The sequence below is a fragment of the Carassius gibelio genome, chromosome B25, assembly GCF_023724105.1.
Source record: "Carassius gibelio isolate Cgi1373 ecotype wild population from Czech Republic chromosome B25, carGib1.2-hapl.c, whole genome shotgun sequence".
NCBI lineage: Eukaryota > Metazoa > Chordata > Actinopteri > Cypriniformes > Cyprinidae > Carassius > Carassius gibelio.
The window spans coordinates 4,454,224-4,480,094 of record NC_068420.1 but is presented as its reverse complement, the minus strand read 5'-3'; the positions used below and the strand labels follow the sequence as shown (position 1 = coordinate 4,480,094).

General features: G+C 36.2%; 4 protein-coding genes across 5 annotated transcripts in view; 1 reads left to right on the top strand and 3 right to left on the bottom strand.

Moving 5' to 3' along the window:
* Positions 1-1,921: 1,921 nt before the first annotated feature.
* cdkn1bb (cyclin-dependent kinase inhibitor 1Bb) lies at positions 1,922-6,715 on the bottom strand. The gene is made up of 3 exons (XM_052598130.1): positions 5,959-6,715; positions 5,229-5,345; positions 1,922-3,082 (listed from the first exon to the last, which is right to left on the bottom strand). Exons 1-2 carry the CDS (start codon positions 6,389-6,391, stop codon positions 5,239-5,241), a joined length of 540 nt encoding a protein of 179 aa, XP_052454090.1. The 5' UTR covers positions 6,392-6,715; the 3' UTR covers positions 1,922-3,082; positions 5,229-5,238.
* Positions 6,716-9,158: 2,443 nt separating this feature from the next.
* On the bottom strand, positions 9,159-13,890 carry yars2 (tyrosyl-tRNA synthetase 2, mitochondrial). The gene is made up of 5 exons (XM_052597478.1): positions 13,076-13,890; positions 11,855-12,022; positions 11,221-11,376; positions 10,091-10,261; positions 9,159-9,839 (listed from the first exon to the last, which is right to left on the bottom strand). Exons 1-5 carry the CDS (start codon positions 13,843-13,845, stop codon positions 9,680-9,682), a joined length of 1,425 nt encoding a protein of 474 aa, XP_052453438.1. The 5' UTR covers positions 13,846-13,890; the 3' UTR covers positions 9,159-9,679.
* LOC128014148 (uncharacterized) lies at positions 13,633-19,693 on the top strand. Of its 2 annotated transcripts, none has more exons than XR_008183485.1 (2): positions 13,633-13,776; positions 18,023-19,693. XR_008183485.1 is itself a non-coding variant. In XM_052597480.1 (2 exons), exon 2 carries the CDS (start codon positions 18,277-18,279, stop codon positions 19,135-19,137), a length of 861 nt encoding a protein of 286 aa, XP_052453440.1. In that variant the 5' UTR covers positions 14,914-14,946; positions 18,023-18,276; the 3' UTR covers positions 19,138-19,693. The 2 variants fall into 2 exon arrangements, 1 of the variants encoding a protein (XP_052453440.1); XM_052597480.1 differs by lacking the exon at positions 13,633-13,776 and adding an exon at positions 14,914-14,946.
* pparab (peroxisome proliferator-activated receptor alpha b) overlaps positions 19,627-25,871 on the bottom strand; it is a 39,781-nt gene continuing 33,536 nt past the window's right edge. The window contains exon 8 of the mRNA XM_052597479.1: positions 19,627-24,722. Coding sequence (XP_052453439.1) covers positions 24,478-24,722 — 245 coding nt within the window. The 3' untranslated portion in view covers positions 19,627-24,477. The remainder of the gene's footprint in view (positions 24,723-25,871) is intronic.

Here is a 25,871-nt window from a genome sequence, read left to right as displayed (position 1 = left end):
GAAACTCATGAAATTCCCTGTTTTTCCAAAACAGCTGTGTTTGTTGCTTGTCCCTGGTCTGTGTGGTTAAGACGCTCTCGGGCAGATCGACTGATACCACGTGAATAAACAAACGACCTGCTATGGCTTGCTCATTCAAACCAGCCATTAAAATATCACCTTGGCTTTATTCTCTCTCCTTCTGGAGAGAATCAGAACAATGTCATGGATGAGAAAGAGACGAGTGAAGGGCGATTGTAGTGCAAATAAAATGTAACATTTGGCAACTGTCATTTCAGATTTGATGTGAAATTATCCAGATTTTGAGAGATGCAGCATTACATCACTTGCTCACCAATGTATGTGAATGGGTGCCGTCAGAATGAGAGTCCAAACGTCTGATTAAATCATCACAATAATCCACACCACTCCAGTCCATCAGTTAATGTCTTGTGAAGTGAAAAGATGTGTTTGTAAGAAACAAATCCATCAAAAATGGTGTGGATTATCATGATATAGCTCTCATTCTGACGGCACCCATTCACTTCCATTGGTGAGCAAGTGATGGAATGCTGTATTTCTCCAAATCTGATTAAGAAACAAACTCACCTTGGGTGGCCTGAAGAGGAGTATATTTTCAGCAAATTTGAAATTTTCCTTTAAATCAAATGAATTGCATTTCTGACAGCAAGTGTAAAGCATTTTTGGTTAGATGAAGTCAAAATGTTAAACGTTTGTAGGTTAATGCAGTACAGAACACAAGTGGGATGAAGAACCAGCACCTGTGCCGGATCACCACACCCACTGTCAGTCTGTGTTTGAGTCACCGCTGTGAACAACCGCTGGTATGCATGCTTCACTCAGACGGCTGCTTGCCAAAGCTGGTCAAGAAAGGTCATGCAGTCCAAGGATGTGAAGTCAGTGTTCACGTTGCTTTCTTGCAAAAGCCAAAGATTGTTTTAGTCACTGGAATCTATTATAGGGATTGGGATGTCTTGCACAGGTTGCATTTTTGCATTTTTCAATTTATTGTGTGGTTTAAATGAAACATTTGCATTGGAATAATTTATGCGAATTTAATCCTGGTTTGCTTTAAAAGTTTTTTTTTTTTCTGTGCAGTTGAGTATGCAAATGTCATTTTGGCCTTTAAATCACTCAAAAATTTTATATTAATCTTTTTAACATTATTTTTTTCCAGATGTATTTTAATATATTAAAACAAAAAATACATACAGGCCAAAAAAAAAAAGAAAAGAAAATTATAATAAAAAAAAAATCTAAAATAGATTTTAAAATATATGTGTGTGCGCCAGCAATGTTTTGTAGATTTTTTAAAAATGTATTTGTATTTTTTGCCCCTTTATATTTTTTCTTTCTTTCTTAGAATTTGGATAAAAATATTGGTTTGGCCTTTTTTTTTTTTTTATCATAAACTGATTTAAACTTTCTTTTAAAGTTTTATTTTTCAAATATATTTTAAAATGTATATCAAAATATACAAATAATAATGATAAAAAAAGTTTGTTTTAGGCCATTATTTATATATATATATATATATATATATATATATATATATATATATATATATAGCATTTAAAATACATATTTTACCCTAGCTTTTTTTTCTTAAAATTTTGGATGCAAATATCAGTTTGGACTTTTCATTTTTAATATTTTAGCAATAGATTTTTATAGATTTATATATATTACAAATGTAATATATATATTTTTAAAAGCATTTAAAATTGACTTTTTCCTAAGAATATGGATGCAATTTAGCCTTTAATTCACTTTAAAAAAATTGCTGAATAATGGTTAAAAATTAGTAAATGTGCATTTGATGCATTAATTAAGAATGTTTTAATGTCTTGCATAGGTTGCATATTTGAAGGTCTGAAATGTCAATATATAAATGTTCAAATAAGACAGATGTGGGTTGAAATAATTTAATAATCTTTTAATTGATCTCAGCACGTTGTATAACCACACATGACAAAAAAAAAATCACTTTTCAAATAGTTTAATCAGGCTCAGTTTGCAACCTCTTACAAAATGTTAAAATAATATATTTTTAAACAAATCAGAAAAAAAACTACCAAAAAACAAAAACAAAACAAAAATGTATTCCCCACCCCACCCCCCCAAAAAAATAAAAAATAAAAAAAAAGCCTTGACATAAATAAGTTAGTTTTAATTTCTCAGTGTTTTTACAAAGTTATGTACACAAATACACAGGCAGTGAAAATTGTTCAAATATTAATATTTACTTTATAAATACAGCTATGCATCAGGTTTCACCACAGAATCTATTCGTAGAGTGTTTAAGATGCATACGCTTGGTGGAGCAAAACGCCCGCTTGCGCAACAAAATAAGGCTAAATCAAGGGTGACCGAGTCGAACAAAACTGAAACCAAAAATATTATCAGTAGAAAATTTCGCGCAAATTACAGATGATCAAGAGAATAATTTAAGAGGGTGCGAGACGTGTCTCCTCCAGGGAAGTGCCTGATACTGGTAATACTGGTCCATGCTACAAGAGTTTCAACTTTTACATCACCTTCAAAAACAAAAGAGGCCGAGATGTTCAGATCCAACCTGATCCATTCATAGAACTGTTATTGTGTGTACCTCAACTGAAGAAAAAAAAAAATATACATATATATCGTTTTACCCAGCCAATATTAAAACGTGAAATAAACATGAACAGCATTTCGGAAAATAATCTAAACACGGCAAAGGTGGCTCTTCAAGTCAAACCAAATCAAACACCTCCCAAAGGAAAAAAACAAAAAAAATCCAACATAATACTAATTATGTGCTACATACGAAAAGGAACAAATATATATTTATATACACAGGTAGTAAGAAAAACAAAAATGAGCAAAAAAGGAAGTTCAACCTAATTGCACACTGCTACATACACTGCTTTACGAGGCAGTTGCTTTGAGTGCCAGAACTTTAGTGTTTGTTTCAGTGCTTGAACACTCTCTTAGAGTTGATATGTTTTATTTTCCACTCGTTCCTCCATTCGCTCGTCCGTTTTTCCCCCAAAAAATCTTTCGTTCAGCAAGCACTGAGGTCATCAAACCCACAACGTCAGCCCTGTCAGGAGATATGAGAGAATTAGAGCTTACTGCAACAGAAACATGCTTTTAATAAAATAACATCTTTATCACACATTTCACAGCATTATTGCATTGCTATCGTGACAGCAATAAACTCCCATTTAACTATTTTTGTGTGTGTGCCATGGAAAAAAAAGGTAATTGCGAATTTAAATCTCACAATTCAGACATTTTTTCATGCAATTCGGAGGAAAAGTGTTCCAATGTTCTTCTTAGAATCACATGAAAAATAAAGAGGTTTCGAAATTGTGAGTTTTACTTTTTTCCTATGAATTAATTTAGTCTCAATTGTGATTTATGTTTTTCTCCCCAACACACAATAATAATAATAAAAAAAGGTTATTGCGACTTTTTAAAATGACACAAATTAAGAGGTTATATCTGGCATTTTTTCTTTTTTGACACACTAAATAAATTTTTTTTAGGTAACTGCGTAAAAAGGTATTGCAAATTTTTTAATCGCACAATTCGGACTTTTGTTTTCGCAGTTTCAAGTTTTTATATTAAAAATTCAGATTTCTCAGAGTTTATATCTTGCAATTTAGACTTTCTCGCAAATGAGTTTTGTTTTTGTTGTTGTTTCCGACACATAATAAATACAATTAAAACAATTGTAAGAGTAACTTGCTATATTATAACTTGCTAGTAACTTGCACATAATTCGATAATTAAATACACATTTTTTGGGGTAACTGCGAGAAAAGGTATTGCAAATTTTTTAAATCACACAATTCAGACTTTTGTTTTCGCAGTTTCAAGTTTTTATATTATAAATTTAGTTTATATTTTGCGATTTTGACTTTTTCTCGCAAATGAGTTTTATTGTTGTTGTTGTTTCCGACACATAATAAATAAAATGTAAACAATTGTAACAGTAACTTGCTAACGACAATTCTGACTTTTTTCTGTTTACATCTCGCTTTTGTTTCCAACACTATCAATAAAAAAATACATTTATTTTAATCTCACAATTCGGACTTTGAATTTGTAATTTTTTTTCTCACAATTGCAGGAAAATCTGAATGGACAGATATCGTCTCAGAATTGTGAAATTGTGATAAAGTTGCAATTCGCGCATTAATTTTTTTTTATCCCAACAAGCTTGCACATTTTCGTGCGATTATTCACCTTGTTTATTTTCCACCCTATAAATACTTTTATGCGCCATATTGTAAACGTGAACAATCATGTTGACTCTGACGCAGAGATGAGTCCCTGTGCGTGAGTCACAGCACACCACGAAACAGAGCAGCAGCAGAACCAAAAAACTGAATGAACTAAAAACACAAAAAATAAAAAACACGCTGGAAAATGAGATCATGAAACATTTTGAGTCCCACCAAAGCAAAACAGTCTTCATTACTAATGTTGTGTTTTTACAAATGTGCCGTGCAGGCTGTTATTTGCTCATTGACTAGCAGCCCGGTGACATATTGATTTGGCAGGACGTTTCCTCACATGACTAACTGAGGTAACACTAACATGCAGTTACATCAGATTTGTGGATTCAGTCTGTAATCAATCGACTTGGACACAAAAAAAGTACATTTAAATACAACATCTTCAATGCAATTCTGAGGAGTTGCATTTCAATGCACTGAGCAAAACGGCACGCTTTGTGTGTGGAAATGAGCATGCATGATGAACTAGGGTCGCTTCTGTAAATACAGCAGAAAATGAGTGAACACGCTGCTGACGTGTAAGATGTTTTTCACTCTGAAGGAAACACGAGCTCTCGTAGTAAACCCACCATATTAACCCTTTCAGGGACTCTAAGACTGCTCTTCAATTACACACTGATACAAAATGTGTTACAAAAGTAGCTTTTACAAATAAGCAGAAGTAGTGCATTATATTAAGCGAACTTTGATTTCGAAAAACCTATAATACGCTTTTAAAATGTTTTTTTTTTTTTTACAGTGTACTATAGTATATATATATATATATATATATATATATATATATATATATATATATATATATATATATATACATACTAATGCAATATGATTAAACTGAACTTAACATGCTGTTCTGCATTTCATGTGCAAACTGTAAACAGTATTTCTTCTGCGTAAATGAAAGCAAATGTTAAAGAGTAAAACAAACGGAGTTGTGCTCACCTCTTAGGGTTTATGTGGGAGTCGGGCTGGGGTGTTTTCTGGGATTTTTGGACTTTCTGGGCGTCCGGGTCACTTCAGCCACGCAGATGTGTGAGCGTTTGCTTTGACACGATGAGTCTGACACAAACAAAACACACATTTATCATCCCACATGGGTTAAACATCACTTGAAAATCTCACCTATCTACCAATCTGAATGGTTTATTATAGTTTAGAGCATGTAGTGATGCTTCTTTTATTAGTAATGTACACATTTTGCACATCAAAATGCATAAGAGTTTATAAAAATGCATCAACATTTATTAAATCCATCAAACTCTGGGCTTAACAAGGTTTTAAAAAAAATTGCAATTGCATGCAGAATATTTAGATAGCCTGTATATTTTACATTTAGTAATATCTAAGCATATATGTGTCCCTGGAGCACAAAAGCCTCTGGGGTATATTTATAGCAATAGCCAAAAATACTTGGTATGTGTCATAATTATCAAATTTTCTTTTTAATGCCAAAAATAATTAGGATATTAAGTAAAGATCATTTTCCATTTAACGTTAGATATTGTGTAAGTTTCTTACCGTAAATATATCAAAATTAAAAAAAAAAAATATTAGTAATATGCATCGGTAATAACTTCATTTGGACGACTTTAGAAGTGATTTATATAAATATATATAAAGCTATCAGTAAACTGAAATGCGTGATAGATTAATGAGATAATTCCGCACATACCGAGACAGGAGCTTCTTTTCCTCGGTTCTCGGTCTTTTTCGGGCGTCTCCGGGCTCTGCTCGGTTACCCGACAGTCGAGATTGCCGTTAACATCCACGTTATTGTCGCTATTATTCCCAGAGGAGCACATGTGAAGATCGGAGCCCTTGGCCCGCTCGGACCTGCTGTAGAAACCGGGCACCGAGCGGACGTCCAGCGCTTCCCACCGGTATCTGCCGCCGGTGCGCGGCGTGTGCGCGGAGAAGTCGAAGTTCCACGCGTCACACGACGCGTCCTCCATCGCCTTCAGCTGCCGCTGGAAGTCCTTCTTCAGCTCTTCGTGATCCACCGGACCGAACAGGTTCCGACACGCCGACGGCTTGGGCTGCTCTGACAGTCGCGCCTCCATCCGCTCCAGCGTCGGGCTCCCGTTAGACAAGCGCACGTTGGACATTTTAAGGCGTTCGAGTCGAAAACACAAACCCAGCAGCTGTTACAGAGCGTCCCCTCCTGCGTTAACGCGATCCAAACCCACGGGCGTGAAGTCAAACTCGCCGCATGCGCGAAAACACAGACGCGCGACGATCATCAAAACACAAGCTGCGTTCTCGAAGGTCCGCTCCTGTCAACTGCGCGTCGTAGTAAAAAAGGGGAAGAGAATAACAAGGCGAGGCTTCACGGCACCCAATATGGCGATGAAAAAACGCGTGATTGACACAAAGAGCTCTTTAAACGGCGAGAGGAGCGCAGCGGATTGGTGCTTCGGAGATCCGCCTTCTCTCAGCGCACATCCCCCCACTCACAGACCAGAGGAAGAAAAACAACAAAAACACCCTCGACGAGCCTCCGAGTTCTGACCCGAACGAGTCGATTCATCTGCGACTCGGTTCAGCAAATGACCTGTTGGTTCGTTTCGCTCAAGATAATTGGTGGCGCGGAAATGATTCGTATGGAGGCCTATTCAGTGTTATAAAAGTAATGTCTTGGCTTTATTTATGGTTTAATTAGTCAAGTATATATATATATATATATATATATATATATATATATATATATATATATATATATATATATATCTCTGAGCACATCAACAAACATTAGTAAGATTGAATAAGATTAAGTCTTATATTTTTTCAGCACCAAATAAAAATTACTTTAACACAATATGGTTTATATAATATTATGTAGCTGAAAATTAATGACAACAAAACGTGTTTATTTGTTTAACGTTGCTATTGTTGCTACGTTTTTTGAATAAATTGCTTTAAAAACTTGTTTTCTATTTTGTTTACTTTATATGTATATGCTCCATGTTGACAATGTTATTTTTTTTTCCTTCTGGCTCAATAAACTTGATTTACACTTATAAGTGTTTCGTACACAAGCGAGTGATTCACATCGGTTCGACTGATTCATTTATAAGATTCACTTCAGATGAACGATTCATTCTCGTTTCACAGTCGAAGGCTTCGTGACGTTGAATGTCAAGTTCTGAAACAGTAGAAAAAGAACAATGGAAACTTGTGCAAATGCGAAAAATTCCATGTGAAACCGAAACTAAAAGCTTGTATAACAACTTTATCATGAAATGTATGATTATTCTAAATACTGTGCAATAAATCACACGAGAATTAACCAGAATGAAAATAACAAATACGCCCTCGACGAGCCTCCGAGTTCTGACTTGAACGAGTCGTTTCGTTCGAGTGGATCATTTTCGGATCGGTTCACTAAATGATTCACTCACGATAACGTGACGTTAAATGTCAAGTTCTGAAACAAGAACAATGGAATCTTAAGCAAATGTTCGCCGTGAGACCAAAACTAAAAGCGTAGAACAATTTTATCAGGAAATGTATGACTTCTAAATATTGTGCAATAAATCACGAGAACATATAATTCTCTGCTTTAAAACCTATGCAAAAAACAATGACCAATGAGTGATTAAATAAATGATTACATAAGAAAAGACAGAACTTAATTCTAGTTAATTGACTAAAATAGTTTAAGACTAGACTTGGAGAGTTTTAAAGAGTGGCCATGGCTTAACAACAGAATTAATGGTTCCCCAATATTGGTTTTGAAATTCTGAGTATAAATCTCTGTTCAGAACTTAGTATATCCAAAAGTTATCAATAAAATGTAATATATATATATATATCTTAACAATTCTTATGTGATGAAACAAATGATTCGTAAACTAAGATATGCATTTAAGATGGTTTGGTTTCATTTCTGAGACACTAAAATCACAAAATGTGGAAGTACAAAATAGATTCACTAAAAGTTTCATTTGTTCCTAGAAGTGAGAAGCTGCAGTTGCCAGAACATTTCCAGGAACAGCACTGCCCCGATCAGACCTCGCAATAGTCCTGACAAGAAGTGCTTTCAGAAGAGTCTTCAGCTACTGTGACGACTGTTTACACACGGCTGATGATGATGACAGCATCTCTTCTCCTGTCAACACACCAAACCTCTGCCAGTTTAGGGACGCTCAAAACAAACTTAATGATTTTTACCTAAACTTAAGGTCATAAACATTTGACAGGTTTTATTAAGGCATTTAAAGCCTGTTTAATAAAGATTGTTTGTACCAAAGATCACCTTACTGTGGAAGCCTGTTTCTGCCACTTAAAAAACAAAACAAAAAAAAACTTATCTCAGAATTTGGAGTTTGAATTTTTCCAAAATTCTAAATTTTGTGATATAAACACAGAATTGCAATGTATGAACTCAGAATTCTGACGACCCCCTCCCTCCCCCGCATAATTATGTATTTTTTGATTCCACAACGGAATAAAAGATAAAAAAAAATAAAGTAATTGCAATTTCTAGTTTTCCCCCCACAAAACCACAGCAATTTTATAACTTGTAATTCTGACTATTTCTAGAAATTTTGAGGAGGTAAAAAATCTGAAATGTGAGATATAAACTATAAAAAAAGTTTTTTATCCCGTGGTATAAAAAACAAAAATCAACAACAACATAAAAGAAATTCCAAGATACAAGAAAAAACAACCAGAATTTATATCTTGCAATTCTGTGTTAATGTCGCACAATTCTGGCTTTTTTTTTTTTTTTCATAATTGTGCGAAACACACTTTGTGCCAAACACACTCCACACACCACATGAGATATAAAGTTGCTACTTTTTTTGACAGAAATGGGTTTTATATATATATACACATATATACACACACACACACAACACTAACAACAAATTTGCTGTTTTTAAGATGCACTTTACTTGAACTTCAACTGTATAAATGAAATCATATTTCATTTCATTTATGTATACCATCATATTGCTTCACACTCATGTCATTTTCTCCTCAGAAGCTGAACTGGAAAAACAAAGTTAGAATTTCTCATAATATACTTAATTAAAGGTTTGAACGGTGCCCAATTTTCCAGTGTGATTAAACCAGGAGCGTATTCACACATCAAACCGTGTCATTTGTGCAAATAAAACAGGCACAAACAAGGCAAAGTCTGTTCTCACGTCTTTGATATAATCCACAGACATTCACAACAGCACTATTCAACATATCATTTCAGAGTCTCTGATGAGCTCAAGCAGACAGAGCACAGGTTACTGTCCTGAACTCAAACAGACCTCTGCTGACCACTGCTGGCGAGCGCTGGGATTCTCCACAGTTTGTTTTGAATGCAGTTATGGATTTTACAACGTCTTTACAAATCCTAAAGAGGATTCTCGGATGGAAAAGCAAGTGTGTATAATTCACATGCTCAGCCACTTTAGGATGTAAAAGTTCCTCTTTCCCACTCGGATCAGGCTGAGTCCGTTAGAGAGAATGTGCTGTCCCACAACCAGAACTTGCTCGGGGTTTGCTACCCTCTGGTGGTTGATCCAAACGCCCCCGTCCTTGATCATCTGATACCTGCTCAGAAAGGAACAATGAAGATAAACTAGGAAATAACAAAGGCGTCAATGCATTTTAAAATGAAATAAGGCATCAAAAACCACCCCTTCATTTGTGTTTCCTAATAGTTTAAGACCTGAGCCCGAAATAGCAGGTCACTCGAAAGTGATACAAAGTAACAGAAAGGCTGAGTAAAAAGAAACAATGTAACAATGTGTGGAGAGAGTGTGTGAGATTCCCAGTGTGATGACATCAGAGGGGCGTCTCACCCGCGTGGTCCCTCGGGGATGGCTTGTGCTCTCCTGCAGGCATCCAACACTGTCGTTCCTGGATCCAGGAAAACCTCGTGGAACGGAGCCTCTCGGAAAAGCTCCTGGAGTTCAGTGTCACTCATCTGCTCCAGAGCCTCGATATTACTGTGGTACAGAGCATTGGTGCACCTGTGGGACAGATCTGGATTTAATTATGATTCATTAGTATTATTATGGATTTAGATTTAATGGAACATACAGTGCATCCGGAAAAATATTCACAGCGGTTCACTTTTTCCACATTTTGTTATGTTAAAGCCTTATTGCGAATTGGATTCAATTAATTATTTTTCTTAAAATTCTACAAACAATACCCCATAATGACAATGTGAAAGAGGTTTGTTTGAAATCTTTTTGCAAATTTATTACAAATAATAATAACACTGTGTGTGTGGATTTTAACATAATATTAATATAAGTTAAAATTTTATTTATTATTTGTAATTGTATTTTTTTTTTTATTAAATTAAATAATACTATTTAATAATACTATTTAAACCTAAAATATTTAATAATAATCATTTTAATAGATATAATAATAATAATAATAATAATAATCACTTAAATATCTAAATAATACTTATATATAATAATAAAAATAATAATAACAAATATTATTATTATTATTATTATTACTATCAAAAATAATTAAAATAACATTTTAATTTAATGTAAAAAAAAAAAAACTGGCAGAACAAATTGGGAAAAACAATTTGTTATTTTGTAATATTTAATCAAATATTAAATACAATTTAATTTCACTAAACTATTAAACTGCACCAAACTACAATTAGTAAAGTTGCTTGAATTTCATATACTCGCCAACACTGATTTTTCCTCACACCTGGCACTTGGTGAGCGTTTATTTTATGCTCCGTGTACATATCAGCAAATAAGAATGGCAGAAAATCCCCAAATGCATATGTGCAAACCTTGTCGCATCATACCCAAAAAGACTTGAGGCTGTAATCACTGCCAAAGGTGCTCCAAGTAAGTTTAGTCCTGAGTTAAGAGTATGAATACTAGGCTCGATCTTGATTTCATGCTGCTGACTTTACAGGACGAAAATCAGAAACTGAGTATCTTGCCTTTTGGCGCTTTCTAAGCCCTCTTTCCCGTGGACCAGCTTGGTGACTTCAGCAGCCAGACGTTTGTGGGCGATGCGTTTGCCCGGATCCTGCTTCTGCTGCTCCATCACCTTCTCCACCTCGGCCAGAGACAGGAAGGTGAAGAGCTTCAGGTACCTGCAGGGAGAAAAGGCTTTCTGAATAAGAACAAGAATTATTTTTAACCACTAAGTTTGGGATCAAGAAGATGGACTTTTATTCCGCAAGTGTGTATCAAATGGATCAAATGTGACAATACATATATAATAAAGAATTCCATTCAAAATAAATTCTGTTTTGTTTAGTTTTTTTGTATCAAGGTTTCAACTAAAATATAAAGCAGCACAACTATTTCCAACACTGATGATAATCAGAAATGTTTCTTGAGCAGTGAATCGGCATGTTAGAATGATTTCTGTTGAACATGTGACTCTGAAGACTGGAGTAATGATGCTGGAAATACAGCTGCGCATCACAGGAATAAATTACATCTTAAAATATATTCAAAGAGAAAACAGTTCTTTTGAATTGTAATAATATTCAACATTTTTTACAGTATTTTTGAAAGCTCATGTTGAGTATGAGGTCCTGGTGTGAGGCTGGGAACTGAACTCACCCCTCTACTCTGTTATCTGGCAAGCGGAGGAAGTACTGGTAGAAGTCGAAGGGCGAGGTTTTATCTCTGTTCAGCCACACAGCGTTGCCAGCCGTCTTCCCCAGTTTATCTCCCATCGAGGTGGTGACGAGAGGAACCGTCAGGCCGTACACTTCCTCTCCCGTCTTTCTGCATCACAGGAGCCCTCATCGTTAACACACACACACATATATATATATATATATATATATATATATATATATATATATATATATATATATATATATATATATATATATATATATATATCCAAAAGAAAACATTTTCACTATAGTGCCATGCTTATAATCTGAATTTGTTTTGTCCTGTATATACATCCAGTCCTTAACTGCGTTTTCATTGCTCGTCTTAAACTTTGACACTTTATGTACATACACTACTGTTCAAAAGTTTGGGATCAGTACTTATACTTTAAGTAGTCTCTATTGCTCAGCAGCAAGGCTGCATTTATTTGATCAAAAACACAGTAAACAAAGTATAAATGTGAAATATTATATATTAAGATAAAAAAACTGTTTTCTCTTTGAATATATTTTGAAATGTAATTTATTTCTGTGATGCTCCACTGTATTTTCAGCATCATTCCTCCAGTCTTCAGTGTCACATGATCTTCAGAAATCTTAATCTTAATATAATGATTTGATACATTTCTGATCCTAATCCTTGTGAAAACAGTTAAGCAGCTAAAAATGTGTGTGGAAACTGTGATACATTTTTCAGAATTTGATTAACAATATTTCACATTTTTACAGTACATTAACATATGTTTTGTTACTTTAATATTTAACACACAATATATACAGTTTCCAAATTACATGACAAAAAATGTACAGTAGTAATTTCAGATGATATAATCGGACTATTTGTTGATTACTTTTAGCTTACTTTTGACCTCACTTTTATGTAAACAGAGGAATAAAGGAGTCTTATTTGAGCAGTGCACGCGCTCTGTGATCGATTAGTTCCGTCTTTCAGCATGTGCGTGTGTTATGATCAGGAGAAATAGTTCTAACCAACTCAATTATTCACTAACACGGTCTTTTATTTTGTTACTTAGAAGCTTATTTTATGCACTGGGTATCTTGAAAAATAAATATAATAGCTGGTTGGAAATGCACTTTAGATTAGACATTAAGAATCGATGTTTTTATGTGATTATCGATTGATAAAATAATAACGGACCTGTGTATGAGCTCGTGTCCGCTCATGATGTTCCCCAGCTGATCGGCTCCGCCCAGCTGGATCCTGCAGCCGTGCAGCTGATGCAGACGGTAGAAGTCAAAGGCCTGGAAGATCTGGTAGGAGAACTCGGTGAAGCTCATGCCCTCCGCGCCCTTGAGTCGAGACTGAACGCTGTGGCGGCTGAGCATCGTCCCCATCCGAAAACTCCTGCCGACCTCCGAGAAGAACTCCAGCACGCTCCAGTCCTTGTACCAGCTGCGGTTATTGAGCACCGTGAGCCGGCCTAGCCTGCTCGAATCCGGGCAGAAGTACAGCTCGTGGTGGGTGAAGATCCGGTGGAGGCTCTCTAGAATCCCGCGGGAGTTCTGCTCCACCGCGGCCGGGGAGAGGCGCTCTCTCTCGGCAGACCTCCCGCTCGGATCCCCGATCTGCACCGTGGCTCCGCCGAGCAGCGCAATGACGTCGTGCCCCGCGGCTCTGAAGTGCAGCAGGCCGATGATGGCGAGCAGGTTCCCGGCGTGCAGGCTGTCCGCGGTCGGGTCGAAGCCGCAGTAGACGGTCTGCGGAGCGGACCGGAGCAGCTCCGGGAGTTCCGCTTGCGCCGCGTGCTCAGGGAACGACTCTTTCAGTAGGCCTCGGTTATGCAGTGATAAAAGCAGCCCGCTTCTGCTAGAGGGATAACTATGGAATGAAGTTTTTAGGTAAGATGTTTTTCTTAATATGACTCTTGAATGAACTCGACAGCATGACCGCGCAATGGACGCAGCCATGTTTGAACGGAAGCTTTGATTGATACTTCCGCCTGCTAGTGGACAGATGTGGGAGTGTAGAAATATACAATTGTAGAATGGCAGTTAACTGTTAAAGATTAGTTTTTTACATATTGTAATGATGCTATTAGAAAGGGACACGCGTGCAAAAAGGCACTGAAAAGCTGAATTCAAAAACTAAATATATACAGTGTTGGCCAAAATGATATTTTCACCTGGTAAAAATGGGTTTAAATGTCATGTATCTAGGTGTGAGACGGGTAGTCAGAATATTGTAGACTTAAAGGGGGGTGAAATGCTCGTTTTCACTCAATATCCTGTTAATCTTGAGTACCTATAGAGTAGTACTGCATCCTTCATAACTCCAAAAAGTCTTTAGTTTTATTATATTCATAAGAGAAAGATAGTCTGTACCGATTTTTCCCGGAAAAACACGAGCCGCTGGAGGCGTGGCGTGTGGGCGGAGCTAAAGAATCACGAGCGCGAATAAGCTTTTGTGTTGAGAGCGTTTGGAAGCTGTGACGTTACCTTGAGGACTGAGGACAAAACTTATTAGCCTGGTAATACCAGACTCTGCTACTTCACTTTGCTTCGGTTTTCGATTTCTCTAACCTACAATGTAAAACTCGGCGCTAAGCATCTACGTCACGGCTCTCAGCCCGCCCTCTGTTCGTTGATTGGCCCGGCTGTTTTCAGACCGATGGCAAACAGAAAGCTCTGAAGCTGTTTCAGACTGAGTACAGAAGCGAAATGAAATTGAGCGGAAGTAGGAAGACTGACGTAGTCAGGCTAAAAACTTATGGCGTGCCGTCCGGTCCAAAAATAAGGCTACTGATTTGCAATAGGTAATTATTTCATTTTATTGAAATGTACACATTTTTGAATATTTAAATATTATATCTAAATATTCTTTGGGATGTAATATAGAAGTCACTTTAAATATAATATTCGGTCCCTACATGAAGAGAGAGTCATTTGTCTGCTGCGTGAGGAAAGTGGGTCTCCGGCTGCGCAAAGTGAGTCGCCGGCTGCGTGAGTCGTTCACTGCGTGAGGAAAGTGAGGCGTTCGCGTGAGGAAAGTGAGTCGGTTCGCTGCGTGAGGTGAGTGTGTATACTGATGCACCGCCGGCCTTTCAGTGGTAAACTCAGTGGCTACTGGCAACTGTACGGTGAATTCCCGTGACAAATCAGTAGCCTTATTTTTGGATCGGACGGCACGCCATAAAAACCAACCAAAACAAACCATGGCTAACAGTCAGATTCAGCGTATATTTATGATCCAGAATCAGATCCAGAGGCTGAAATTTAACAAGAGCAGCATCAGCAACGACGTCTCTATGTGGTATGTACTGAAACTGTATATATTTGCTTAGCGGTTTTGGAAGTTCCACTTTGTCGTCTTTTTTTTTTTTTAAGTGCAGTTTGATGACAACATCGCATGTTGTTTACTTGATGTGCTTACGCGCCGATAGCTAAGTTAATAACACAGAGATATTTGAAGCAGTTTTACTCACCGCCTGCGGTTCCAACACACCATCGTGACCCTTTTTCGTTGGGATTGCATTATCCTTAAGAAATAAACGATGTGCAAATCCGGCGTCAAACTGGGCCTTGTTTGTAAAACAAGCATCTTCGAAATGCAGGGAACAAACACAAACACTTGCACAACTCCGTTGATGCTCTGTAAAAATAAACTTCATCCACTGGTCCCTTAATGCTGTTTCTCTTTTGGTAATCTGTGCAGGGTTGTCTTGCCCTGGCAACCAAAAACACACTCCTTTTGTGACATTTCGCGACGCTCTCGCTCTGATCAGTGAAGTCTGTTGTGCTCTCAGTGCTCTGCTATACGGGAGCGCGCGTATGCATGAAATAGCATTTCACCACCCCTTTAACACCCCTAGAAATGTTGTATAATAATAAATAATCACCAGCACTTTAAATAAGCACATTTTCAGAAATTCTGCCTAGACTACATTAACATAAAACAAAAAACATGGAACAGTCACTCTTTGTTAAACGTGTGTGCCATATGCTGGAATATGATTTATGCCGTCATTATAGCGTGCATGCACAGGTGAGACCTGAACAGCACATTGCTATCTGTGTTTAAACTAAACCCGTGTAATCCTTTCCATTTTAAACATTCATGAACAAAAAGACGTTACTGACAACTCCTGTGCATAGTGAGAAAATTTTTGTGTGCGTCCTGTGAAGAGGGAAACCCGTGTTTCAGAATGCGTGAAGATATTGTGTTAGTTTTCAAGTGTTTAGCTTGAATAGACAAATTCATACAAAAATTATGTCTTGGTGAGTATCCTAGCAGACATAGTTGGTTTAACACAGTATCAGTGCATTATCTTAAAGTGACAGCACTTTTTGAATATTAAACAACAAAAGACAAGGAAATCACTCACTGCTCTTTATTGAAAAGTTACTTTAATAAGGAAATAACCTTTAATTCATGGTTAAATATGCAATGTTATTATACATTTGATTTCTGTACCTAAAAATCTACCTAAAGATCTACCTAAAATACCTGAAAGCACGGTTTATTTTATTTTTTTGTGTATGCACTATTGTATTTGTTTGTGCTTTAGCTTGTAGTAAGATTATTTTGTTCTCATTTTTATTTGAAAGAAATAGTTTTTTTATTTTTATTTAACACAAATAGTGACTCTTAAAACCATGGTACAAACCGAACCCTGAGAAATTTGAACCATTGCACCCCTAGTGTTTAGAGTGAAATTGGGTTATGCGGTAAATCGATTTTATATAAAACATAGATCTGAAAAATGTTTGTTCTAAATGTGACAAACATTATATGAAGGGCTTTAAAGACTTAAGATATAGATGATATCATAAGATATAGTATAGTTTATTCAACTTTTTCCCAAAAGCCCAATGACGCTTTGTGCAAATTTGAGGAGTAACTTTCATATACACTGTAAACAATCAGCAAGAATTAGCAAAAACAGGGTACCAAAGTTACTGTAGTTTTGCATTTTTTATTTTATTATTATTATTTTTCACTTTAATATCATTTTAAAATTATCGGGGGGGGGGGGGGGGGGGATCACCAGAGACCCCACAATACAACATTATCACGATACTTGTGTCACGATAACATTTTAAATTTATTTAGATACTCTGCGATATATTGCAATTTGTTACCTTTTTCCAACTTCTAATTATGTTCCCAAATTAAAACTTTGGCAACATCTGTTTAAACTTAAAAATTAAAATTTCTCAGTTAAATGTTATTGCTGCAGTGCAAAATGGGATTGCCAAGCAGACAAAGTGACCAACACTTTCATGAAAGCCTGTCGTATAAATGTTGCATGCACCTGGCAGACTCAACTATTTCTATTACAGTCTAGTCCACCTTAATTAAATGTAAACCGATATGCACTGCTGTGCTACTACAGGTGTTTTGAACAATGCAACTAGAAAACAAAAAAGTTGTGCAGACTCTTCAACGACTGGGGCATTTGAAAGTCAATTACTGTTAAATTTAAAATAAATAAAACATAGTCTTACATCCGATTTAATTTGCGGACAGGGCTTTCCTGATAAGTTTCCGTGATGCCGCCATCTTTATTGTACTAACTTACTTGCATGCTTAAGGTGACCCGGACCCAGACCAAATAGTAGAATAAAAGATTGATATTTGACGTCCTTGTATCGATACAGTATTGCTGCGGAAAATATTGTGATCGTGATTGATTTTTAAACTGCTTAGCATCTCTTCGTCAGATAATTTCACGTGCATGATGCGCCATTTACAGGTATTTCGGCCACAAAGCTAAAAAAAACAAATTCTGCCATGGGGAAACGATTATTTATTTTGATAACTATTATTTAATTTCAGTTAGCTTTTCAATAACTGTTTTGTTTTGTTTAGTTTTTTTTTTTTTAATTTAGTCTTCGTCTCAGTTTTAGTTTTCGTTTACGAAAATAACCTTGCTGGGTACAATGAGTTGACATTATTTTACGCGACCTCCAATCATTGATTATTAAAAGTAGTGATGCATGATATTATCGGAACTTTATCGTTATCTGGCCATACGTAGAAATATGCGTTGTAAAATGCATAAAATTGCATATTAAATTGGCCAATTTGCACAGCCCATTTTAACTTAATTTAAAAATATACGATTTTTGTAAACTCTTCCAACAGGAGGATGTTTGTAGTTCCAAGCCGCTTCCTGGCTCCGACAGCTGGAAAACTTCTGTTCCCTGCTGGTGGAGACTGGTCTGACTGAGGACAAGCTGAGTCTAACAACAGAACAGAGGAACAGACTCATCGAAGCATGGAGTGCTGTAGAGGAACACGATAAACAACCACACAAGTTTCACCAGCTCTACAAAACACACTGGGGTAATGCGCTTTACTGTTGCGATCTTGCACTGGCCCAGCGAGAGAACAGGCTGATGTACACACTAGTGAAACTTCTCTGGTTGGGGTCACCGCACAGTACTCCAGCAAACCCTGTAAAAACCACCATCACAAAAGCATATGAGAGCCTTCAGCATTGCGTTTTAGTAGACGATCCAGTTCTGAGCGAACTGGGAATACCTTTGGCAAATATCGACACCAGAACACTCTGTAATTTTATCCGCCGTCATGAGAGACTCGTCAACCTGCGGTCGACTAAACCGCCATCTGCTACCGTGCTGAAGACCACGTTAATCTCTTCAAAAGAGCTTCCTCTAGCTGCATGCCAGCCGTCCGTTCTCTCTCCACCTGACCTCCCACAGGTGAAGCTTGAACACATTTCAAGCAAAGCAGGGACCGAGGTTTTAAAAGGAGGGACGGAGACTGCGATGCAAGTTTTAAAGACTCTGCTGCCATTACAACACAGTGAGTCTGTGCCAATTCCCCACTTCCTACTGCCTACTGTCAGCATATCTCCTGCGACTGGAAGGAAAACGCCTGTCTCTTCCATCATCATCAAACCTCTAGCTAAAATCGCTTCATCTGCCACACGAGCTACTTCCACCAACTCAGCACCAGTATCACAGAGTATTGCCAGCCGTTCAGCCTGGGCCAGGGCTACACTGTATGAACGCAAACATACAGGCAGTCTTACAGATGTTGAAATCAAGAAGTCAAGTGTACAAAAACTACCTGTTTGCACTCTGTGCAGCCAACCGACTCAGGGACACAAAAAATACAGGAAGAAGACTTTTTTCCCTGTGAGAATGATGTCGACCTCAAAAGGACTTTGCAGCAGAGTCTACTCCAGTTACGAACATTTTACCTCAGTCGTAGACTCACGCCAGAAAACGTAGTGTTCTTTTAAACTTTTACGTTATTGTTTTTTATTGATTACTGCATTTATGTTCTTATTTGATTTGTTCCTTTTTTTGTAATTATAGTGATCTGTTATAGTGATATACAGTGATATAAAAAACTATTTCTGTAATAACAAACGACTGTGATATATATTTTTGCTATAATAAACATTATAAGTGGACGTCAGAGAACAGTACAAAAAAACAAAACAAAAAAACAAAGGCAGGTCATGACCTCTTTAAAAAAAAGTAATACATTTATAGTAAACTATTTTAGATGATTCAATGGATTCTTTAAAGTATGATCTAATGAAGAAATTGTTTTACTAAATTATGAGAAAATTATAAATATACAATGCATGAATATTTTGGACCGTACACCACTTGATGGTGCTATACAACGAGTCTACTTCTGTGAAATTAGTATTTGGTTGGTGTCTTTTTCCAAATTACTCAGACTTTGTATATTAAAGACACATTTCTGCATTTGAGTTTAATAAAGAAGTCTTTTATTTGGAGACGGGACTAGATATACAGATGTCAAACGTTTAAACCAATGTACAGCAAAAACACCACCACTGAGGTCTTTTTGCAGCAGTATATTAATAAGCAGCTAGTGTAAAGTCACAGATCTGTATCAACAAGCTTCTTAAAATCAAGCTTTTATTAGAAATGACGCTGTCAGAGGCAGAACAGTACTTGACTTTACTGTGACCGAGACAATTCCCTGATATCACGTTGTTAAAATCCCCTCTATATAAAAAACACCAAGCACTAGTTAGAAAAGCAAAGCTGCAGACAATCAAACATTTCATTTTAATCCGAAAAAACTAACAAACAATACTTTATGCATACAGTTTCTCAATCAGCAAATATTACTGGACACAAAAAACTAAAATATTGGGAACATTGTGAACTTGACCATGGATTATAATGACACTTTATTTGATTTGAAACATTGCAGATTTTTACTCTAAAGTGAAATTTGTTCATCCATGCCATAACACTTCCTCACAATTTCTTACAATTTGGATCTAAGGCACTAGAAGAGACAAATCAGAGTAGCATACTACTGCAGAAATAGTATGCATATGACCTCTACATCTGCAATCTACACCAGCACACTGTGTTTCCAGTGTGACTACAGTAGGATTCAGTACGTAGTAAGCTACTGAACTCAAGTGCACTAGCAAGTGAACAAGGCGGAGGATGAATTCAGTACAAAGTATAGCAAAAGCACAATGTTCTGCTACACATTTACACATCAAACCACATTCATGTAAGCATCTGAACTTGTGAAAATAAAAACAAGACACAAACAAGAATGTAAATTACTAATTTCTGAAAAATGACCGTATGAAGCAGGGAGTGCATTTTTCAACGACAATGGAGAGTGAAAATCTCGCTGGTTTTACAAACCATTTGGCTTCAGGCAGTTGGGAATGATGGATATCATCAGTACCTCTGTTCTTTACCTGAGATCTCATGGAGCACAGTACAGTAAGTAGGAGAGGATCCCAAACACCCCGAGATCAGAAATTGATTTTATGGCAAAAATATGGAAGCTTGTTTCCACCACACACACACAAAAAAAGGAATTGCAATTTTTTTTCTCACATTTTGACTTTTTTTTTTTATAATTCTGACTTTCTTTTTCCTCTACATCTCGCAATTTGGACTCTTTGTCTCTGAATACTGAGTATATATCTTGCAAGGTTTGAAGACCAAAGGTTGGTGATCTGTTAAGAACATGTGCTGTACTTAACAAATGATATAAAAATATTTCACCAATATTTTGAAATCTAAAATTACTATAAAGTCAAGAGGCGTATGTCTAACTATGTTATGTACCAAATTTTAAGTTTATATAGCAAAAATCAAGATTGTACCAAAAATAGTCACCAAGTGACACTCAAATACTTCACTTGATTTTGATACGGTTTCCAGTTTTTTAATTATATATATATATATATTTATATGTAATAGGCCAAGTGTCTCATTAATTCTTTCAGAATTGTTGCAATTACCCTATTTTATCCCATGACAGAAACAAGCTTCAACAAAAAGATCACATGTCACACTAGTCATGAGAAAACAGTCGGGATGAAGTAAAAATGGACTATTCACCATTAGTAAAACTCCCATAACATAATGAAATCTTCAGGATTATAAGCCACTCCAATCATCTTTCCATTCAAGGTGGAAATGTGCAGGTCCTCACGCTGAATTAAAAAGGAATGTGGAATATACAACATTAATTCCCATGTCGTTCCATGACAAATCTTCCCCCATATTTACACTGCACTGCATAAAACGTTCATTTCACAACATCCGCTATATATTAATAAAGATACCTTTGTTTTAGTAGAAAAAGGCGGTAGTGCATAATACCTAGATGCATACAATGTCCTAGCCGTTAAAAAGCATTTATCAAAACGATGTCTTGATCAAGCGTTTGCTATTTACAGGGTTGCAAAGCTTCAGCATTTCCAGTTACAAACATAACCTTACTGTTTAAGTGCATCGCTTTTCAGGAACGTGGGTTCACATGTACACATGCATCGTATAAATGTGACACGGGATGTTGAGGGTATCAACAATTTGCAGCGGCAACATGACCTAAAGTTATTTGTTTTGAATATGTCATAATTTTTTTGGTGACTGTTGATGAGCATTTTTAAAATGAATCACTTGCTTTACAAGGTTGCAATCCAAGATGTGTTTTCAGAGTACTTACTATAAATCATTATAGCAATCATTTTCTCATGCAAAAAAAAAAAAAAAGGTTTGAAGTGAAAATAGACAATAATTAGTTCTTGCTAGTAATTGTTCACAACTTCGGAACAATAAAGCTGGTGACATGGAAAACAAAACATTCACAAGAAACTAACTGAAGGTGATGGTTTACGAAGCCACTAGGGGGACATGGTGATGGGGAAAAAATTAGATGGGATGACAAATGCTTTTGCCTTCTCTCGCAAAAATATCGAGATCCCCGAGTAGCTTTGCGTTCACCTAGAAAATAATTGTTCTCTTGCAAAACTATTATGTTCCCTCAAGAAACTCTGCGGACACTCGCAAAACCTGAGAAACTTTCTTGCGAACATATTTTCGCAAAACATTTGCATAAAACACTTACGCTCACCCACAAAACATTTGCATTCTCTCAGGAAACTCTACAGTCGCTAAAGTCATTTGCAAAAGTATTGTGCCCCCCCCCCCGAAAAATGTTTGCTCTCAAAAATATTGTTGCCCCAAGAGACTTTACGTTCACCCGCAAAAATGCGTATTTTCTTGCAAAAGTACTGCGTTCCCCAGAGAAACTTTGCGTTTGCTCACAAAACATTTGCGTTCAATTAAAAAAAGATTTGCATTCGCTAAAAAAGTATTGCATTCACTATTTAAAATATAAAAACATTTGTGTTCTCACTAAATATTTGCATTTCCCTTTGCAATATTTTGCGAAAGAAAACGATACTTTAGCAAGCATTCTCAAATGTTTTATGAGCAAATGTAAAAATAGTTATTATCAAACAATTTTTTTTTTACAAATATTTTTGTAATAAAAAAACAAAATCTCTCAGGTTAACTAATAATTAATAAAAAAAATTTTTTTTTACAAACAAATATTTTTGTAATCAAACTCAAATTATCTCAGGTTAACCACTAATAATTAACAATTTTTTTTAAATTTTTTTTATAAACAAATATTTTTTTGTAATCAAACTCAAAATCTCTCAGGTTAACTGATAATTAACAAACAAAACAAATATTTTTACAACCAAATATTTTTACTCTCTTATCCCATGTTACTTTTCATTGCCATGTCCCTTTAAAGGCTCCATATTACTTCTAGGAACCCATTTTTTAGCTTAATTTTAAAATGGCTCTTTAAACAATCTCAAAATGAATCTTACACAATCTAATCAATCAAACGGCCCTATATTATTACACTCTTAAGGCCGGTTCACTGAGTAGGTTTTTGAGTTATAAATGTGAGACACGGTGCAGTAGAATAAAAAACAAAAACGAAAGGTCTCAAAACATTGTTTTAACATGAGTGCAGTTTCATGAGAGAGTAGCTGTAAAACATGCGCGAGTACAGTGGTCAAACATGTCTGTCTAGCGCATGATTACATCGAAAAATAACAGAAAAGCATCACAGTATAATGCAAAAAGAAATGAGTTCTGTGTGAACGGCCCTTACGCAACAACTTTTTAACGTAGATAACGGCACATAGATTTTACGTTAATTAGCTTCTGTTCCTGGTTTATATAGGGAATTAAAAAACAATAAGATGTTTTTCACCAAGATTTGAGACTAGGCACTGTGGTTCTGAGGAAACATCAAGAACGGAGAAGAGTGACAGATTGCTGATTGCTACACGTTGCATCTGCAGCGTGTGAACAGCAGTGCATCGCTGCAGTGCAAATGCATTTGCGTGCATTGATTTCTGGGACACTGCACTGAATATTTCCTTTAAAAATGGATATATAGTATAAAATGTTTATCAGAAAGGGCTCTCTGAGAACTGTTATTGTCAATAAACAAAATTTACATTGGGAAGAGCATGCAAACTCTACACAGAATGAAGCCCAAACCTCGAAATTCAGTACAAATCTGTGTTCGACTTGCATCAAGCCCAACAGACACCTGTGCGAGCGTGCTTCGTTCAAATATTGCTTCAAAAAACTAACATTGCAGAATTGCAACGGTGCATTTCAACTGTATTTTTCGTGCGGTGTGACGCTTGCAGTTTAAATGCAGTAACAGGCTTCACTTATTAAGCGTTTCATCGCTCCTTTAGCCCATTTAAACAGTAGATTACTGTAAAACTGCACAACCTGGAGCACTTGTGTTCATAACAATGTGAACCATGAAGCATAATCCCTGAAGCTTTATTAAACGGTCAGTTTCACTATTTACAGCAGATCTATGTCGAAGTCACTTGGGTGAACCCTACATGTTTAAAGCATACACTATCAAAAGTTACCATGTCTATATAAAGAAATAATATTGCTGTATGAATAAGTTGGATTTTAGGGTTTCTATTCACAGTTTCTGGCCCAAGGGACCAGTAAACATTTATAAAATTTCCAAAAATATTTAAAACCACAGGATGCATTTTAATTTGCATTGTCTTGTTCTCTTCTCTCTAAACCAATAACCGTAGAAAGCATTGTTTAACTCGACGGTAATGAAGAGCCCTGATGTTCCTGGCGTTTTCATCCAGTAATCCCAAAAATAGTGGTTCATATGACGCCCTTAATAAAAGATCACAGTGTAGCTGTACGAGGAGACTTGTTTTGAGCTTGTTTTTATGAGCCAAAGGCGACTCAGTACATGTCTCTGTAAATCTCCTGCAGTAAGGGATGCAGCGAAGTGTCTTCTGTCTTCTTGATCTCCTGCACGAGCTGAGCGTGCTCCGTCACCAGCTGCCGCAGGTCCACTAGTTTCTGCAGGAGTTTGGGGAAGAGGAACTCGTTGTCGGGATGGTTGCTCTTGAGGTGCAGATGAAGCACGTTTACAATGCTCTCCTGCATTCGCTCGATGTGCGGGACGTTCACCAGGCCTGGACGATCTGAACACGAGACGGGGAAGAGCATGAGTCTAAAATAAACAACACTGGCATGCAAAAGCTGATCTGCTCTTGTTAAAGATACAATTTCTAAGATATTTTCAGCAAAATATCCAAAAACCACTAGGGTAGTGTTATATATTTTGTCCAGCTGAGAACTAATGTTTTCAACTACTTGTAAATCATGAGAAAATTCCCATTCTAGACAGTGACACGGGGCAGTCGCCTGTCAATGACGTTATTTATCCTTTATTTCCGCCTTTACTGACGTAGAAACCACATGATGACAACAGTGTCGTGGACAAATGCGGAAGTAGCTTCCCGACAAACTTCAACTAGAAAGAGATGCCAATCTCGCTTGTGTTTTACTCGACAGGTGAGTTGTTTTGATTTGTATCTTTACAGAAAACGTATACTATTATAATGATCAACAAGATTAGTATTATGGCGCATACACGCCAAACGCGGGGCATCGCGTCTCTACACCCGTGCGAGGACGCGTCTGATTCAAAGTCTGATCATGTCTTTGCATTGACTTTGTATGTAATCGACTCTCGCAAATCGTTGAACTTGCGTTAAATCTGTGATTTATCTTTCCGTCTAATTGACGGCCGTCAGCGGTTGGGTAGAAGACAACAAATCCCATCATTTCATGCTCCTTATTAGCGTCATCAAACCAAGCAATTTTTATTGTTTTGGCAGTGCGCCCTCTAGTGGCAGGTCTGTACTGTACTTTTACTGTACTTTAAAAAAATGTCCATTAGAAAAAAAAAAAAAAGAAAAAAAAAACAGCACGGATTCCATCTAACGGTTGCGCTTTGTAAGCCAATATGAAATTATACAAATTTAATCATACAAATTAGATTAGATTTTTAGTACAATATATAAATGTATTACATTATTAATTAAATATGACATCAAATTTAAATTTATTATTATTTTTTTAATCTATCTATCTATCTATCTACTAAAAATATACATAGAAATATATATATATGTGTAAATGAATGAATTAAATATATATCACAGCTGAAAACTTTTATATATATATATATATATATAAATATGTAATAATTATTAATTATATAATATATAAAAACAAAAAATGTGTTTTATATATATATATATATATATATATATATATAAAAGATA